The sequence below is a fragment of the Mauremys mutica genome, chromosome 10 (assembly GCF_020497125.1).
Source record: "Mauremys mutica isolate MM-2020 ecotype Southern chromosome 10, ASM2049712v1, whole genome shotgun sequence".
Classification (NCBI taxonomy): domain Eukaryota; kingdom Metazoa; phylum Chordata; order Testudines; family Geoemydidae; genus Mauremys; species Mauremys mutica.
Genome location: NC_059081.1, coordinates 81490230 through 81510361, shown reverse-complemented (window position 1 = coordinate 81510361; position 20132 = coordinate 81490230). Strand labels below are relative to the sequence as shown.

At 43.1% G+C, this 20132-nt stretch overlaps 1 protein-coding gene and 1 long non-coding RNA gene across 3 annotated transcripts in view; one reads left to right on the top strand and one right to left on the bottom strand.

The window, feature by feature from the left end:
• PCNT (pericentrin) overlaps positions 1 to 20132 on the top strand; it is a 271822-nt gene that overhangs the window by 213057 nt on the left and 38633 nt on the right. For both annotated transcript variants that reach the window (XM_045032451.1, XM_045032450.1), the window contains 8 exons: positions 1600 to 1761; positions 4365 to 4925; positions 7108 to 7210; positions 8349 to 8503; positions 17740 to 17934; positions 18023 to 18196; positions 18909 to 19104; positions 19838 to 20060. In XM_045032451.1, the coding sequence (XP_044888386.1) occupies positions 1600 to 1761; positions 4365 to 4925; positions 7108 to 7210; positions 8349 to 8503; positions 17740 to 17934; positions 18023 to 18196; positions 18909 to 19104; positions 19838 to 20060 (1769 nt within the window). The remainder of the gene's footprint in view (positions 1 to 1599; positions 1762 to 4364; positions 4926 to 7107; positions 7211 to 8348; positions 8504 to 17739; positions 17935 to 18022; positions 18197 to 18908; positions 19105 to 19837; positions 20061 to 20132) is intronic.
• On the bottom strand, positions 641 to 4782 carry LOC123378531. Its single transcript, XR_006582653.1, has 3 exons — positions 4648 to 4782; positions 1271 to 1366; positions 641 to 711 (listed from the first exon to the last, which is right to left on the bottom strand). It is a non-coding gene; the product is annotated as an uncharacterized LOC123378531 (long non-coding RNA).

Sequence of the window (20132 nt, the reverse complement as noted above, 5' to 3'; positions counted from 1 at the left end):
CATTTGCTGTCTGGTTAAGGCTTCTCTAAGGTGGTGGAATAGAGCAAAGAGTGCTTTGTGGTATCAGGAGCATGCATAGCAAACCTGCTCTGGTTAAGCACTCTCGGAGGGAGAGAGGTTGGGTGTATGAATGCACATATGGGGTGGAAACCTTTCTGTGATTTACGATTCCCACTTCAAAAGAACTATACTCATATAAAAGTCAGATTGGCAGGAAAGTGGCTTTTTTAGACCAGATACCAATTATGCTAGATGGATTAGGCAAAACGCTTCTCTGCATTATTACAGTCTCTACAATGTCCAATTCAGGGCAAAACAACTGATCATTAATTACGGTCTTACTGATATAAAACATGCATGCACACCTGTCATGATGTCATAAAACGTTATAGTGACATCATTCTGCTTTCACATGCTACTTCACAGTGCAAACATCACAACTGTGTGTAGCTCATTATAGGTTGAGAAATTACTCTGTTAACATTTGGAGTGATTTCAGTAGTTAGGCTTTTGTAGCTTATCACTTAGGTAGCAATAGTGAATTTAGTTAGACTTCACTGATGATGCGTTCCTGTTTTCTTCAGGTACACATTGGACATGACAAATACTGATACTGCCTACATTCACTTACATATATGTTGTTCCTCTGTAGATGTGTGCTTCTGTACAATGGGTCTGCACCTTCTTAAGTGGTTATAGAAAGTCTTAATCCTTAAGCAAAACAAATGTTTTTATAATTATTTGTATTACTGTAGTTAGAGGTCCTAATGGAGATCAATTCCCCGTTGTGCTACACACTGTATGGGCACATGGTATGAGTGTTGTAAAGGACTTACTATGCGAATAGATGAGCGAGACAGAGGGTGGGAGGGAAAAAGAGGCACAGTGAGGTGAGGGTCACACAGCAGATTAGTGGCAGAGCCAGGATGAAAATCCAGGTGTCTGAGCTCAGTCTGTTGCCCTAAGCACTAGACCACACAGCCTGTCCAAATGTTGCATTTATTCAGCTTCTTAAAACATTAAAGAGGGTGACAGTTTTATATACAGCCATGCTTAGAACATATGCTTTATACTTCCCCTCAGACCTTTCTTGTAATGAGTCATATAATAAATAGCAAACGTGTATTCTGTTGGCATCAACATTAAGGAAGGCAGTGTTGATATCGCTATCCTGAAATAGGAATAGAATTATTTGATCTCAGATTGTCATTGGTTAATGTTACTAGAAGCTCAAATTGCTGATGGTACAGTGCTAATACTAAATACATACCTGGATTTATAAGCAGAACCACACAGGTTGTGCTGAAGATTGTGTGGTGCAATCCTCCCCAGTGTGTGACGTGTATCTGTCCTCATTCTCTGCCTTCTGTAAAATAAACAAATACAATAATAACTTGAAACACATTTTTGTTTAAACCCCATAAGTTATCAACACTTTTATAGAAACATTGCTGCTTATGGGAGTTTACTTTTTTTAAATGACAGTTATTGTAGTTGATGCTTGGATAGGAATTCCAAAACTGACAGAAAATAAAGTCCACCAATGTGGAAATGGCTCACTTTTTAAAAGAACACCTACAATTATTTTTTCTTTTACAGATTCTAGTACAGTTAGAGGCAACAAACACTTCCGAAAACCACAAAGATCTAATCACAAAGATGACATTGCATCAGGAAGAACTTAAGTCTGAATTAGCCTGTGTGAAAAAGGAATTAGAATTAAGTGAAGAACAGACTGGTAAAATACTGGAGGACATAAAGGTATGTTGGAATAGTAATGGGGTGAAAGGGACTGAGAGCTAATTTGGCACATTTTTCATCATTTTCAGTTTTCTCCAATTGTTAATATTAAAGTGGTTTCAAAGAGAATATTTGAGTCTTGGTTATTAAAGCAAAGGCTTCAGATAGAAATAAGATCCAAATGTCAGTGTTGGAAATGAGATCTGTAGAATCTCAGATCATAAAGGTTGAAGTACTGTTCAGATGTCCACAAGTTGTCTGTATTCTTCATGTTAAGGCTTTTTGTATATTATTTTATATATCCTTTAGTACTTAATTATTCATCATTGTAGTATTTTTAGAAGCTACTATTATAAATATAGAAGGCTAAAAAGATGATGGGTCAGATTCAGTATGACACTAGAAGATTCAGTTCTACTGGCTCAGGAAGCTGTTGAGGAATCATCCAGTAGGTTACTAGCCAGAATACTTAACTTCCTTGCCATTGCTTGACATACATGTACTGCGTGTTCATGTGATTGGTAAGAGGTGTGTAAGTGTCTGGGGATGGCTGACATGTTATATGCTGCTATGCCTGTGTTCTCTGTGGGATACTGCAGAACTAAAATTTGGGGGCAAGGTTGCTGGGTCCACCAATATGTGGATGCACCAGTTTCTGCCACAGTGTGGATGGAAGTGTCATGGACACTACAGTAGCCAAGAGGCTAGATTAGCAGTTACAAAGCAGCCTGTGGGGTAGCATTGATTCCAAACTTCATAGGAACTCTACTGTGCACAGACTGGCTGTGCACTTGGGTGAGGATTTGAGCCTCAGGGCAGTTTCGTGACAGGAGCATTGAATCATAAAAACTAGGACTAGAAGGGGCATCCAGAAGTCATCAAGTGCAGCCTGTTGTGCTGGGGCAGGACCAAGTACACTTAGACCATCCTTGATAGGTTTTTGTCCAACCTGTTCTTAAAAACCTCCAATGTTGGGGCTTCCAAAACCTCCCTTAGAAGTCTATTCCAGAATTTAATTACTTTTATAGTTTAAAAAGTTTTTCCTAATATCTAACCTAAATCTCCCTTGCTGCAGATTAAGCTGATTACTTCTTGTCCTACCTTCAGTGGATGTGGAGAACAATTAATCACTGTCCGAATGTCATGTAGTATTGTGTCAAAAGCCTTGCTAAAATCAAGATCTATCATGTTTACTGCCTCTTCCCATCCACTAGGCCAGGAACCATGTCAAAGAAGGAAATTACGTTGATTTGGCATGATTTGTTCTTGACAGATCCATGCTGGCTATTCCTTATGACCCTGTTACCCTCTAGCGGCTTACAAATTGATTGTTTTATAATTTGTTCCAGTATCTTTCCAGGTATCAAAATTAGGCTCACAAGTCTGTAATTCACTGAGTCCTCTTTGTCTTTTTAAAGATAGGTACGAAGTTTGCCCTTGTCCAGTCCTCTGGGATCTCATCTGTCCTTCATGAATTTTCCAAGATAATTCTAATGGTGCCAGGAGTGCTTCAGCTAGCTCCTTAAGTACCCTAGGATGAATTTCATCAGCCGTGCCAGCTTGAATACATCTTAACATATTTAAATATTCCTTAACCTGTTCCTTCCCTATTTCGGCTTGTAGTCCTTCTCCCTTGTTGTTAATATTAATTGTGTTGAGTATCTGATCGCCATTAATCTTTTTATTGAAGGCTGAAGCAAAATAGTAATTAAACACCTCAGCTTTCTTGATGTCATCAGTTATTAGCTCTCCTTCCCTGCTAAGTGGAGGACCTTCACTTCCTTTGTCATTCTCTTGCTTGTAATGTATTTAAAGAACCTCTTCATATTGCCTTTTATGTCCCTTGCTAGGAGTAACTTATTTTGTGCCTTACTTTTTCTGGTTTTGTCCCTACATGCGTGTTCTATTCTTTTGTAAACCACCTTAGCAATTTGTGTTTAGAAGAGCAGCCATGTTAGTCTGTGTCCGCAAAAAGAACAGGAGTACCTGTTAGTCTCTCAGGTGCCACAAGTACTCCTATTGTTTTTGTGTTTAGAAAGGGAACCCTGCATTAGTTAACCTTCCTAATGTCAAATGAATGTAATCTTCACAACTACAAGGGATCAATTTAATTTTTTTAATGAATAGTTCAGTTCTGTAGAAGTGGATGGGAAACTCCCTTCTCTCCAACGAAAGACCTGTATGTCACATATACCAGTGGTAATGTGTTTTGATGTCTCTGTTTAAAAATAAAACAACAAAAAACAACTTGGCCAGCTACTAGTGAAACCCAAAAGGGAAGTAATTAACAAAATTTACATCAACAGTTTACTTTACACATTGCTGTTGTGCAGTGTACTAATACAATCTATATTAAATGTTTTTGTTTTACTACAGTAGCTATTCTGAAGAGTTAGATGCATTAATTTATCTTGGCTTGAAGGTAAAAGAGAGGCAAAATTGGCATGAGAAAGTATGTTGAATTATTTCTGAGTTCTTGAAATCATAGCTAGGATTAATAAAAAAATTGATATTTCATTTTAAAAGAAGCTTCTCAGAAGCTGAATATTTTTTGCACTTTTGGGAACTTTTATTTGAATTCAGGAAACAGAAGATTGATGGGCATGTGTGTTGTTTCACTCTAGGAGAAAGATGCAGCTATAGCTGACTTGAAGACTCACAGCAGAAATCTAAAAACTCAGATTAAGCAACTGCAAGAGACACTCCTGATTCAGGAAGCAGAGATGACAGACAAGGCCAGAGAGCTGCAAGATCTGAAAAAACACTGTCAGCAAATCTTGGAATTTCATCAAACTCCAGACTCTATGAAATGCAAGTTGAACAATCTTTCGCAAAACACAGAGCATGATAAAGAGACTCCCAAGGACTTTAAACATTTAGTCATGGACATGACTTCATGGGACTCACCTGAGATTGTGAGAAAGCAGGAGACAAGCATAGAACTTCAACCAAGTCTTCACTTAACACCCTTCTCAGAAGTTGATAGTGTACACAGCACAGACTTTGAAATGAAGCACAACAAATCATCTGTCGTACGAGGAGACACCCCTGGGCTGTTGGGATATCAAAGTCTGTATGCTAATACCAATGAGGAAGCAGTGGCCAGACTAGATTTAAAGTCTCCAGCTTTCTCTGAAAGTACCTACTCTATCCCTGAGTACCAAAATACGGAAAAAAGGATTCTGGTAATTATCAGGGTTTTGTAAAAATATTAAATGTAAGATCCTTCCTTCCCCTCCCTCAACCAATAAGTTTTTATTGCTGGGTCATGTGCTCTGTTTGTTACCATGGAAACTAATCTGGGTAAATATACATCAAGAAGAATAAATACTGTGTCATAGCAGTCATCTTTTATTTGTTCATCTCCTGGCTGGAGACAGTGAAGGCGTACATTAGGCTGTATTGAAACATCATTTTATCACTGCTCTCTCTCTGTAAGTGAAATTAGTTCCCTGAAAACTACATTGAACTGTAAGCCCCTCAAGGTAGAGGCTTTATTTCGACATGACTGTAGATTGGTGCTGTAATATAAATAATGGTAATAGAGTGTGGGTTTTATTTTGGAACTTCATAGTATTCTGGCAGCTTCCGAAAGTTCACAGAGATGGGACTTGGTGTGTTAGGCCTGGCAATTCAAAAGGGAAGGCCACAATAAAGTAATGTGACTGTTGGGATGAAATTCCTCTTGTAATCAATGGCACTCAAAGAAGTGTTTACCTGTTGTCATGGGAGTCTTTAACTTACTGCAACAATTGTCTGCCTTTAACTGTTTTTACTCAGTTTTTAAAAGACAGGTTTTGTTTGAGGAGTCTCTTTCCAAATTGCTATGGAAATTGATTCTGTTAAAGGCAGTATTATTTATATTCTAGTGGTGCCAGCAGCGTTCTAGGCTCTGTGCAATTGCATTAAAAGACAAAGACTCTGCTCTAAATAGCTTATATATTACCTTCTATATGTATTCATGCTTTCTTCTTGGATGAGTGGTTATAATTATGTATCTACTAAGTTGTAATGTACAGAGTCTATTGGAAACTGTAGTGTGATATTGATAAACATATACTCCCCTCCCACCACTCGGTGCAGTGAAATCTCATCACAGACCAAGCCCTGAATATGAGATAACCTATCACAGCCTCAGCTGCGAGTACTGCAGGAAGTTGCCTTTGGTAGAGGTTATAATTCATTATTGATAATATTACAGTAATGCCTAAAGGCTCCAACGTAGATTATGGTAGGCATGCTGTAGGTGCACTAGTAAGAGAGAGTCCCTGTCCTGAAGAGCTTATAATCTAAATAGACAAGGCAGGTCAGGCAAAGGGTGGCAGAAAAGAAATATCATCTCCATTTTGCAGATGGGGAGCTTAGATACAGAAAGCCTGATCCAATGTCTATTCAGATTGGTGGAAAGACTCCCAGCGACTGGCTGATCCAAGGTCACCCAGAATGCCAGTGGCAACACTGGGGATTGAACTGAGACCTCTTGAGACCCAGTCCAGTACCATACCCATAAGATCATTCTTCCTTGTAAATATTCATCAACAATCTCTCTGATAAGCATTGGAATGCTTTTTGAGTTTTTAATAAAGATTTAATACTTAACTGAATGTATAGTAATTGAATGGTAATTACACAGCAGAACAGACCTTTTTGCCAGCAGAAAAATAACCGTTTTTTTTAAATGAAAGTTTAAAATTTGGTGAATCCTGCAACAATTCCAAAGACTTTACAGGTGAAATTTCAGTTAAACATTTTGCAATTTCACTCATGAGATTGTCTTAGGAGTAGAGTAGCCCTGCCATTATCTGGCCCCGGCAGGAAGAACGTAGAACTTGCCTTGCTCTGATTGTGTTCCCATAGTGAGTAGGATTTCACTAGGGACTGATCACATCTCAGCTAATGCCCCTACTGAGTGTCATCAGAGGTGATTTTTTTCAGTCACTTATAATTTCTGCTATATCCTCTCTGCCTCACAAAAAGAAGGCATTTTGTTCAACATTTTGGGTAACAGGAGAGTAAAAATATCTTTTTAATATTATAGTTTCCCCAATTCTCCCATAACTGAAAGGTAATTGAAGGGTTTCACTCAAAATCCCCCCAAAATTCACATGTGGGCTATGACCAAGCATAGAAAGCTTCAGCCCTAAAGGGAAATTTTTACGACCATTAGAAACAAGTGAAAATGGGCGGGAGAAGCTTCCAAAGGAACTCTATACGTAGCCTTAACTATGGCAATAACTGATTTGACGTTTTGTAATAACTTAGTCATTTAGTGGTGGTTTTAAATAGTAAGGAGGGTGCAGCTGGATCCATTAGGGCCAGAAATGACTCCTGATTCTGATTCATGTTGTGTATATACATTTTTAACAGGTGAGAGATGTTGACAACTTCACTTTAACTCCATCTGATTCACAAGATGACCTACGATCAACAATGTCTGGTCTAGAGGGGGCAAGTGATGGATATGTCAGCAGTGAGTCTTAATTTCTGATAATTAATGCATAACTCATTTTGCTTGTATGATAACTTCAGTAAGTGAGACCCAAAATCTTTGAGGTGAAGAAAATAACCAACTTCAGATATTGTGACTCTGTTTAGAAAAGGAGTTGAATACTGAATTAATGAACAATGTCTTGGTATCTTCCCATGTCGTCTTATTTTGTCTATGCTAGAAAGAGGTCAGGGTGTTTTAGCTAGTCACAATCTAATCATGACCTTTTCCCTAGCATAGATGGAAGTTAACACTTTTCACTTTGATTCAGTTGGTTGAGACATATCCCGGGTTGATCTCAACTAGCTAAATTGAGGGAAAGGATGTGAAATTGCATTTATGGTAGGGAAAAGGTCATGATTAGGTTGGAGCTGGCTAATACACCCCGACCCAATCTTCACACTCTCTTCTAATCTAGAAACACCCTGAATGAAACTTATATATTTGGTTGTTGGTTCTCCCAGACTGAAATATTTAAAATCATTTGTAGTAGTTTTGGGTTCTCAGTTACTTACTTATACCAGTAAAGCAGGGGTTCCCAAACTTGGTTCACTCAATCGCAGCCACATGGAGTTGCGAGCGGCCATAACTGTGGACACTCAGGTAAACAAGCGTCTTGCGGCCCATATCTAGTTTGCTTAATTTGCTGGTATCCCACTCACCATGTGCAGTGGGCCACTTTGGGTAGTAAAGCAGGATGGTTTCTTGGAGGTCTGTTTAGAGGGTTTTATCCATATGCGAATTATGAGAGATTCTTGCCTAGAGGATTAACAATAGTCTTATTTGGCCGTTTTTATTTCTATTTTTGGAGAGATGAACTCCTGACTTTGGCTGATCTGTAGGTTCCTTAGACAAAGTATCTCACGTGATGCGAATCATTTTCTTATCATCTTAGGTGGATTCTGTTTTTGGATAAACAGAAGTGGACAGCTTTTCTAATTATTGAGAGCCAGAAGGAATCTGTAGTTATTAATCATTCAAGGCATATCTCTTCTATAGAACCTTACAACTGCATCTCTAACTTTTGACTGTGGAATCTACTCTTTTGTTTCCACTGCTTTTATGGTTGCACTACAACAGATTTGTTTAATCTGTAATACTATTTTGTGTCTGTTTTCAGATACCAGTTCAGATTTGGCAGCTAAACTGAATCGGGAGCTAGAAACAACTGAACACCTGGATGCTAGTTTCACGGCTTATCTGCAATACTGTGGAATATTTCAAGATGCAATGGACCCAGTGAAAGAAAAAGAAACTATTTCACCACAACTGAAGGTAATATGTGGTAGGAAAGCCAGTGTACTAGGAATTGGTTCTGGTTAAACCAGAACACTAGGAAATATAAATTATATAAAGCAGTTAGCTGTAAGTCAACTGCTCAGTTCATTACCCCATATATGTTCATTAATCATTTACCTCTTAAGCTGGCTGCAATAAGGTTGTCATCCTCCTCCCCCTCCCCATCTTTCTCCTTCCCCTGGCTCTCTCTAGGAGGAGGTCTACTGCTCTTTGTCTTGCCTTTCCATGGTGGAGTCATAGCTGCATTCACTGAAGTGGGGTGATGCCCCAACATACTAGTCTGATTTTGAGTCTCACATCCTGGTGGTACAGGTGTCAGCTGGTAGCACTGGGGCATGGTTTGCTCTCAGACTCCAGAGAAAGCTGGCTCACAGAATAAACGTCTCCTTAGATTTAGTGTGCTGCTTTCTTGGCTCCTTTACTCTCCTGATGGGGAAACTCCATAGCAAAGTGTTGTACCAGGGGCCCAGGGAATGAAAACACCTCACAGATCCAGTTACTCCCAAGGCAGGGGAAGGCTAGAGACAGGCTTGAGATAGCAACGTCTGCCTGTTGCTCTAAAAACTGGCAGAAATACAGGCAGAAATCTGCAGCGGGAGATGTGCTAATTGATGACCATTTTCACTGTTGGAGGCATTAAAAATGATGGCTGGAACTTGAGGGCAGGGTCTGGTGCCAGGGCACTAGCAATAGTACTCAGCTGTCTCCAGTGCCTGCAGAGAGAGGGGACGCATCCCATTGGTTGAGAGATGGGGGCTAAGTAGTTCCTCAGCGAAGAGTGTAGGAGAGCTAGGAGCTCGTATGGGAGATCCTCCATACATGGCTATGTCCTAAGTTCATTCTGAGGGAGCTGTCAGAATTCCATCTGAACCAGCTCATCCACTTACCTGTCTTCTACCCAAAGCCACATGCCACAAATTCCACTCTCTGGATGTCTGAGTCTTGGCTTTCTACCTACAGAAGACAAAACCCTTCAGAAAATCCCAAAAACCGTTTGTCTCCTTTACCAAGTGTACGAGAGGCAAAAGCTGTCTCCTCACACAGACTAAGTGGATTTCAGGCTCCATCCTGCTTTTCTATGAATTGGCAGTGATCCTCCCCCATGCTCGAGCATGGCCCCAGTGGCCTCTGTAGCTTCACTGTGAGACATCCCTCTGCTAGAGGTCTGTAGAGCAACAACAGGAGGCTATATGTGTTCATTTGTGAGATGTTATGCCCTGGTGCAGGCTTAGACAGCAGATGCCTCCTTTGGCAGATCAGTCCTTCAGTCAGTTTCTTGCACCCTCTTCCTTGATGAATACTTCTTGTGAGTCACCTCAAATGGAAAACACATAGGGACTATCACTCAAAGGAAGAATGGTTACTTACCTTGTACAATAACTGGAGTTCATCAAGACTGTGATCCCTATCTGTATTCAATTAACTGCCCTCCTTGCCCTCTGCTTCAGATCCTTTTCCTAAGATTATTCGTGATAGATGAGGAATTGGAGAGGCACTTGGTCCATTCTGCCCTGCTCCTTACACCTTTGGCTGGGAGGCCAAAGAGAAAAAGGGCATATCTAACACTGCGAATGAAAAATCTTCCAGCCTCAGACACATGGAGTACATTGCACCTCAAGTGGAATTCACATAGGGACTAGACATCTGAAACTTCAGTTACTGTACAAGGGAAGTAACCCTTCTTTCTGTCTCCATCTGTTGGATGTGAGGAACTATAAACAAAACATCTGAACTGGCATAGAAGAGTGTGAAGTTAAGAAAAATTTCCCTTTCTCAAACAGAGGAAGTCCGTTATATGGAGCACGCTATTGCCCACAGGCTCTCATGAAGCTAACTCCCTGGACTGAAGTTTTGGTGTTTAAATACTCATCTATATATATATAGCGTGGGATTTCACCACAAGTCCAATGTTCTGCTTCTGTGCCTGAAAAGCAGTTCACTATGCTTCTCTCTTTCTAATTCACTTTGGGGTAGGCCTCAGACCTGGCAATCTGTTCCACCCTCCCCTCTCCTAGCAAATCAAAGATTGATCAGCCTCAGCTGAGGACTCAGAAAGGAATAGGTAAGGATGTCTTGCCATCTATGGTTATGGGTATTTACTTCCTTGGACCTGTTCTCTCATTCAGAAGAGAGGTTCACAGTTGTTGGATTGTAGTAGCAAAGTGCCCAAGACACCAAACTTTATAAATGTACTTGACAACTTTAATATGGTAACCAAGCGTTTGATATCTTCAAATTATACTTAAGGAAAATGTGCATGCGCCGTGTGACTTTCACAAGGTTTATAATACCAGGCAATATAAGTTGGCGCTTGCAGGGTCTTGATTTGATAAATGTGTCAAACAGGGTGGATCTGTGACGTTATGCAGAGATCATGTCTCAGATTTGTATATAACAAACTACTTGCCTTTACTTTCAGGGCCCTTATGGCTAGCTATTGTGTGTCTCATATGCTATTGAGGTATCTACTCCTGCCTCCATTCTGCCTACAAAAAAAATGACAATTGTTAGGCAGCTGTGTGCTATGACCACTGTCTTTCATGCTAACCGGCATTGTCTCGTTGTTTCCTTGTGCCACCCTCGTCTGTATCCACCTGTTGTCTCTTGTTTTATACTTAGATTATAAGTTCTTTGGGACAGGCACGATCTTCTTGTCATTTGTTTGTACAGTGTCTGGTGCAGTGAGGGCTTGGTCCATGACTGGGCTTCTAGGTGCTACCACAATACCAACAATAGTACTTAAAATATTGGCTGGGTGAATGGGGCTCTATAAAAAGATGCATCTCTAGCTTCTAAGAGGTTGAGTGGATGAGACAATATTGTCCTTGACTTCTGTCTAGAAACTAAAATTTAAGGTAAGATATTGTATTGTTTTAATTCATACATAGTTTTTTTTTCACATAGGCATATATTTTACATGGCAATGTAGTGTCTTATTGCATATATTTAAAGAGGGTGAATATAAGAGACCAAAATAAAGATTGGTGTGCGAATCTTAACTTCTGATTTCCTTATCCTAGGCCTTTGATGTTTTTAATTTCTATAACTTTTACATATTAAAAATACTAATACAAATATATTCCTCGTTGAGTGACGGTCCCTAAATGTATTCCACACGTAGGTGCGCATGCGTGCCATGCACCTGAATCTGGAAGTGTTTCTTAGCAGTGTCCAATGACCCGCACATTCATGTGTTCCCCGTCAAGGGTATAACAGGTAGTGTGCATTGATGCCTCTCCAGTTCCCTCTTACCATTGCATGTCCTGAGTCGGAACCCCTGTTCCATCATGCTCTTAGCTTTGCTAAGAGAGTGATCTGCTTTACCTTCATTGTATATAGCTGTATCATAGAATCATAGAAGATTAGGGTTGGATAGTGTCTGTGTTGTTGTTTCTTTGTAGATAGATAAGTTATGATAGTTTTCCCCGTTGGGGAGAGTTCTCTCTCCCCCTTCTCCCACCGTGGGATGATGCCCTGGGTTCTGGGCTTTAAGAACTGTGCCTCTTGCCTGCGCTCATTCTCTGTGAGTGACAAGCACCAGTGTTGACTTTACTGCCTCAGCGAGGAACACACTGCGGCCCACTGTGCCGTTTGCAAGTTGTTCACACCCCAGAACCAGGAAGCTCGAGAGCTTTGCCTCTGCAGATACCTAATGGAGGAAGCCATGCACTTGAGAGAGCATTTGTATCTGGAACTGGCAGAACCACTGGTGCAAAGACAATCACCAGTGGTGAGTGCTCCTCTGAGCACTTCCCAGGCCCTGGATGTGTTGGTACCAGAGATGATGGACAAGCCCCACCATGAGGATAAAAAAACATGGCCATGGGCATAAGAGCAGATCCCCATCACGGACTGCTCAGAAGCGCAGCGCTTCCTTCCTAAGTCGAGCTAGGTTGGATGAGAGATTGTGCACAGATCCAGCGCACAAACTTCCCCGGGTAGAGGGTAATGTCAAATGCAAATGGGATCCAGCAGTACCATGGCGGCCCTGGTACCCATGCTGGCATTGTCACTGGCACGTACAGTGCCCGTCCCACCAGAGCTGCTGCCCCGCAGCTGCCACCTGGCCCTTCTGGTGTGTCAAGGACTCCGGGATGCCTTGAACCTTTGTAGTCAATGGAGGATCCCCTCTTCCCATATCCCCAATCTTCTCTCCAGAGTGCCACACACCATCATCCTCCACTCTCTGGAGGACTAACCTCTGCTGCTGCTGACGGAAAAGCCTGTCCCATTGGTGCATTGCAGCTCTTTAGTACCAACGTTCCCCCCGTTGCCAGAACCGTCTCCAGAGTCTGAGGGGTTCTCAGAGTTGGAGCTCTCATTTTCTCCTATGCCCTGTTGAAATCCAGGCTGCCTTACTGGTGCCCAGCCTATGATCCTGCAGTGGAGGCTTGATACTGCTACCTGGGGGGCCCACCACTCCCCAGGGACCCTTCTTTCTGGCAGTACTGGGCGTGCTGGGATCCTTACCACAGCTGCTGGGCACCACTGCTGGCGTCGTATCACCTGTTCACCGAAGGCTGTCATTGGTCTCCGAGGAGGAAGAGGACATGGAGCTGCTACCACTAGTTACCATGGCTGCCTCCTGGTCGCTGGTCCAGGCGCTCATTCCTCCCTTGCTGTCCCTATTGGATGACCGCTGTCAGTACTAGGACTTGCTCCAGAGGGTGGTGATGGCCCTGGGGATCCCACTGTAGGGGGTTTAGGACATACAGCATCAGCTCCTGGACATTCTCTAACCCCAGGGACCCTCTCGGGCAGCTCTCCCCATTATCAAGGTCATTCTGCAACCGGCGAGGATGGTATGGTACACTCCTGCCTCCTGTTCCCCCACATGGAAGAGAGCAGAGAGGAGTTATTTTGTTCCTGCTAAAGGGGCAGACATTTTGTTCTCTCTTCCATCCCAAGTCTCTCATGGTCTATGCTGTGGCAGAGCAGGCTCACCAGCACCAGCAGAAGTCTATTTCCATCCAGCCCCCTCCAAAAGGGCAGCAAAGAGGATGGGGCCTGCTAAGCAGGAAAGTGTAGTCTTCAGCCAGACTGCAGTTCTGCATTGCCAGTTGCCAGGCTCTGCTAGCCAAATATGACTTCAGTAATTACAACCAGCTAGGACAAGCTGTCACCAGACTACCAGCAGCAATTCCAGGCAATGGTAGACGAGGGGTGCCTGGTGGTCAAGGTGGGCTTCGAGGCTGCTCTTGGCGTGGCTGATACGTCCTCTCAATCTCAGGCTTCCAGGGTCGTGGTTCACCGAGTCTCTTGGCTACAATCATCTAGATTCCCCCAGGAAGTTCAAACTACTGTCAAGGACCTCACCTTTGAACACAAGTTGTTCCCTGAGAAGGCAGACAAATCCTCCTCTGAAGCCATCCGTGGCACTCCGTATTGTCTTTTGGGGGCTGTCTCGCCCTATTCACCCACAGTTGGGGCCAGATCACTGTGGACAGTTGAGTACTGAAGATCATCCATCATGGATAAGCCACAGAATTCCTCTCGTTTCTGCCTCATTCTCCACACCCCAAACTTCCCCCAGGACCCATCCCATCAATGTATTCTCCAACAAGAAGCAGATGCTCTGCACCTCAAGGGGGCCATACAGCCTGTCTGACCTCACTACAGGGGAGGAGGCTTCTACTCCCCATATTTCCTCATGCCGAAGAACAGTGGAGGGTGGTGTCCCATTCTAGATCTCCAGGTGCCCCATTCTAGACCTCCAGGACCCTCATCAGAAAATCCAAATTCCCTATGGTATCCCCTCTCTCCCCTGTGGATCCTGGTTCATGGCTCTCGATGTTAAGGACGCTTATTTCCATGTAGCTATCCACCCAGCCCACTGCAAGTTTCAGGTGGGAGACACCACTACCAGTTGTGGGTCCTTCTGTTCAGTTTAGCCATGGCTCCATGGGTGTTCACAAAGGTCTTCGCTGTGGTAGCGGCCCAAATGTGAACATGAGAACGGCCATACTGGTTCAGACCAAGGGTCCATCTAGCCCAGTACCCTGTCTTCCGACAGTGTCCAGTGCCAGGTGCCCCAGAGGGAATGAACTGAACAGGTAATCATGAAGTGACCCATCCCCTGTCGCCCCTTTCCAGCTTCTGGCAAACAGAGGCTAGAGACACTATCCCTTCCCATTCTGGCTAATAGCCATTGATAGACCTATTCTCCATCAATTTATCTAGTTATTTTTTTAACCCTGTTATAGTCTTCAGCTACACGATGTACCCCATCTTGATGACTGGCTCCTTGTGGGACTCATGCCAGGAAATAACCTCCACGATCCTTGCGCTTCACACAGTTGGCGTCTCTAGGTATCTGCACCAACGAGGACACCTACACAGTCTATATGCTTTATTGGCATGCATATTGACACTGCCATGGCCAGGACTTTCCTCCCAGTTGTGGAAGCCAGTAAATAATTAACAAGGATTTGAAGGGGATTTTAATGCGTGTCAGTCAGTTAGCAAGAGTCAGGCCATACTGTAACCCTAATGACGTGAGACTTGTAGGAGCAAAGATAGTGCGAGGTGACAGGACAAGAACTGTGTACAAAGACCGCTTCACAACACTGACCATCGCAGTGAGCATCGCAGATCCCACACCATGGTCCACCTCTGCCTCTCTGTCCTTTCTCACATGGTTGTCTGCATCTGTGACGCCACATGCACATCTCCCCATGCGTTGCCGTCAGTCACAGCTTCTTTCCATCTACAGACCCAACACGGCCCATAGGGAGACCAGAGTCGTTCTTCCCCAGATCATGTTAGCCTCCCTCACATGGTGAACCTTCTAACGTCTTAATCAGCACTCCTTTGCCTCTCCTATACCAGAAGTCACCATCATGATGGATGCTTCCCTCACAGCTTGGGGAGCCCACCTTTACCACCACACAGACCAGGGTCTGTGGACACCAAGGGAGGCCAGAATGCACATAAATGTGCCTGAGCTATGGGTGATCCATTTTGTGTGTCACACCTTTCTCCCACTTCCTTGATCCCTCCATGTTGAACTCCTCTCCAGCAACATTGCGGCAGTCCTGTACATCAAGAAAAAGGATGGTGCCAAGTCTCCCTCCCTCTGCTCAGAGTCTGTCCGCCTCTGAAACTGGTGCATCAAACACCACATAATGCTCCCAGAACTCCCTGGTCGATGCATGCGCACAGCTGACTCTCTACATCAATCGTGAATGAGAGCTATATGATGCCACACTACAGTACGTCTTTGAGCACTGGGGCACCCCTCACTGAGACCTCTCTGCCACTCACGAGAACAGGAAGCTGCTCCCTATTGTTTCAGAGGCGCAATAGAGGAGGACTCGCAGGGTGATGCTCTCCTCCTCCCCTGGACCGGAGACCTTTGCTATGCCTTCCCTCCCATTCCCCTCCTGCCACAGTGCTATGTAAGATTCGCTGAGAAAGAGCCTCAGTGCTACTTGTAGTCCCATTCTGGCCCTGTCAGTTTGGGTTCACAAACCTCCTCTGACTCTCCACCTGCACACCGCTGCACCTTCATACACTCCCGGATCTGCTGATACAGGATCAGGGGAGAGACTCTAGCATCCCAGTACAAGCCCTCTTCACCTCACAGCCTAGCATCTGAACGGGTGTTGAGGATAGACTAGGCATGCTCCACCCAGTGCAGTGAATCCTTACTCAAAGCAGGAGAGAATCCACCAGGGCATGCTGTCAAGCAAAATGGGGGTGCTTCATGCTATGGGCTCACCACCACCGTCACTCACTGTACCAGTCGTCCTGAACTACCTTCTCACTCTCAGAACATCTGGCCCAGCCCTCAGTTCTGTATGGGTGCACCTAGCAGCAATCAGTGCCTTTCTTCCCCCTGTGGATGGTCCTTCCATGTTTACGCACTCCACCACCATCTATTTCATGAAGGATTTACTCACCACCTTTCTACCAGTACTGAGCCCACACCATGTGGGTCCTTAATCTCGTCCTTTCCGAAACCACCCTTTGAACCATTGGCAACGTGCTCCCTCTCCCACCTCTCAATGAAAGGGGCATTTCTGGTAGCCATAACTTCAGCCAGGTGTGTCAGTGAGCTGCTAACCATGATGGCAGATCCCTCCCTACACCACATTCCACAAGAACAAGGTGTCCCTTCAGCTCCATCCTAATTTCTTCCCAAAGGTTGTATCGGAATTCCAACTGAACTAGTGTGTCCACCTACTTGATTTCTACCCCCAAACCGCACACCTCCCATGCTGACAGGGTCCAATGCTCCTTCCATGTCTGTCATATGCTGGCTTTCTACCTTCACAGGACTCAATTGCTGAAGCTCTTCTTGGCCATTGCCAAATGGTCCAAGGGCCAAGCCCTCTCCTCCCAATGAATCTCCTAATGAGTCTCAGTGTGCATCCAAGAATGCTACAACCGATCTGCCGTACCCCCACTTTATGCGAGCATAAGCTGCCATATCAGCCTCACTAGCAGATGTGTCTCGGCAAGACATCTGTCATGCAGCCACCTGGCACTCCATCCGCACCTTCACAATGCACGATGTCATCGCACAAGTGGCAGCTACAGACACAGCAGTTGGCCAGGCTGTTCTGAGGACTGCCCTTCCGTTGGCATCCTTGCACTCACCTCTGCTCTGATCACTGCTCGCGAGTCACCCACGTGTAGAATACACATTGGGACCATCACTCAAAGAAGATGACGAGGAGGTTCCTTACTTGTGTAAGTGGAGGTTCTTCGAAATGTGCGATCCCTATCTGTATTTCACAACCTGCCCTCCATCCTCTCTGCTTCGGACTACATTCTAGGACAGTAAGAGAGAGATTGGAGAGGCGTCAACCCACACCGTCTAATATAATACCCTTGGCTGGGAACACGAGGGGACACAGTGCACATGCTGGTTAATGGGCATTGGTGTATGGTGCTCATGCACACCCACATGTGGAATATATATAGGGACCACATATCTCAAAGAACCTCCAATTACAGTAACCTCCTCTTCGTAACTTAGAATCTATATAATATTTTTTTCAGTTTCATCTTTTTTTTTTGTTTGTTTAAAGTTAATAGTGCAGACAGCTCCTTCTGCTAGAAAACACTCTGAATATAAGATCATATTTTTATGTTTAAACTTAATTTACAGAAACAGGAATTCCAAATTGTTTTCTGGTTCTTTTAGCATTTTAGATTCTGTTGGTACTGTAACATCAGTTGATACAAAATGTTTTGTCCCTTTTCAGTCTGTGCTGAAGTTGGTGTATGAGGACAGCCGCAGAATACTGGCTTTGTCAGAACATCCCTTTCCTCTTAGTGATCAAAAAAGCATTCAGCAGTCTGCAGCAGCTGAGGGATGGCGAAACGAAGGACTAACCTTGCTGAATGCAATACAGTCATTGAAGGATTACCTTAGCAAAGTGGAAGACAGAGGAGACAAGGTATCCAGGATAAAGGGTGTTGTACCTCCCTTAAAATACCTGTTTGGTTTTTTTTGTTGATGCTAATAAATTTACTCTGTTCGTGTAGGAATCTTCAGATACTTGTTTTGACTGGCGAGGAGAACTTCTCCAGGCAGTTCAAAGTGTGCTAGAGAAGGAGCGGAACATGTTTCAAATTGACTTGCAGTCTCACCTTTGCAATCCTGGTTCTGGGGATGAAGGTTCATTAGTGGAAAAACTGGAACATATTGTGAAACGACAAGTAAGACCGCCTTGGAGTATTAACACTTACAGATCAGCCACTTTCTTTCCCTGGGTTTGGAGGCCATGGTTGTGAGCATAATGCACGAATGCTTCCCCCATTTTCCAGTCTCATCTCTTATGTTCTTAAATCTAGTACTGCAATCTAAACAAGTTAAGAGCAATGGATTTTTATACAGGCTTTGTTTTGGCTGCCATTTTTCTCTACATTTCATTGAGATCTGCTGATTGTAGTGTTTATCAGCCAATCGGTTGGTCTTTAGGAGACTGTGATCGTGGGAACGAGGTGCTTCACATGAAAGCAGACAACATCTACTCCTAATCACACAAATGTTTCTTTGGCAAAATTCATAGCTGAATTAGTCCTGATGTGACTTTGGATAACTTCACGCTAATAGGTTAGCATCAGGCCAGAGAGTTAGCAATAACTATCACTCTATTAGGGAAACCAGTAAAGGGCATTCTTTTACTTAATTAAATATTTGAGAGTTAATAAAATGGGGTATGAGTTTGATCATCTTAAATTACGTGTCTTCATTGTTTCAATAAAATTTGACCTACTATATAGGGGAGCATGACTTGTGGGAATCTCTAGGATTTATATTGTGGGAAGAATTGGGCTATGCGTGGGATTTTAATATTACTGACAAGTTACGTTCTTTTTGTTTCTCCCCCCTCCCCCAATGTCTGCAATGGGCTTGGTCTATTTTCAGGAAGAACAGCAGCGGATAGTTTTAGAGCACCTTCTGTCTTCTGATAGGAACAGCCTCCTTTGTGAAATACAGGACCTTCGAGCTCAGCTGCGGATGGCACATCTTCAAAACCAGGAGAAGCTGCAGCAACTACAGGAAACTCTTACAAATGCAGAGGATCGTGGGAGTAAACAAGAACACCAACTTCGGAGGAATGGTAGCACCTAGGAAACACTTCCCATCTGCTCTCTCTCACACACACACAAAAGAGGGAGGGGAGAGGCGGAAAGTGCAGTAACAATGATGAGAAATGAATTCTGACATCAGATATCATTTTGTGAACTCATTAGGGTTTCTTGTGGGGATGGGAGTGCAGATTGTCAAAATGGTGTTGGTTTAGAAAAGGCTGTATTTGAAAAGTTTAAAATAAAAATAGAGGGGAATTATCTTTGGTTTATCTTAAGCAAAGATGAAGTTAGGGGACGACTTAAATGTCAAGGAATGTATGAAGGTAGAAAACTTAAGAATAGTGAGTAACAACTAGGGGTTTTCAGAAAAGTCTCCATATTGGTGTGTATATCTGTGTATATTGGTAAATGGAAATGTTAATAAGTGGGTTATAGAAGCAGTAGATACGTGGCTGCTTGCAATTATTGTTTTATCAAAATAGTTAAAAGCCAAAGAGGAGCCAGTTCTCTGATGAACCAATCAAAGCCAAAAAGAATGGGAAAGCTGAGTGAGAGACTAACAGTAAAACAGGAGTTGTATAATCCTTTAAAATGTTTTTTATTTAAACTATGTTTGAAAAGTTGAGTTATTTATTAGTAGAGGATCGGGAAGAACAGTAGTAGCCATGGTCGACCTATTTGTCTTTACTTTTAAACCCATATAATTGGGAACAGAGTTGTTAAATATATTATAATACAAATGGACTTTGTTTGTTTTCCCAGTTGAACTATTAGAATATAAACTTCAGCAGGAAAAAACCATAGCTAGTGACTTGCAGAACTCTCTAAGTGAGGAACAGGAGAGGGCCTCTGAGATGCATGAACTCCTGAAGCAAGAGCAATCTGCAGTATCGGATTTGAAATCAGAGCTTTATGAAAGCAAAGAAGAGAATGAAAGTCTTCAAAAATCCCTGCAAAAGCTTCAGAGGGAAATAAACCAGCTTCGGTAAGGAGTACTTTTTTGAGAGCTACGTTAACAATCTGTAGTGAACTTGTGTTGGTTAAATCCAGAAATGGA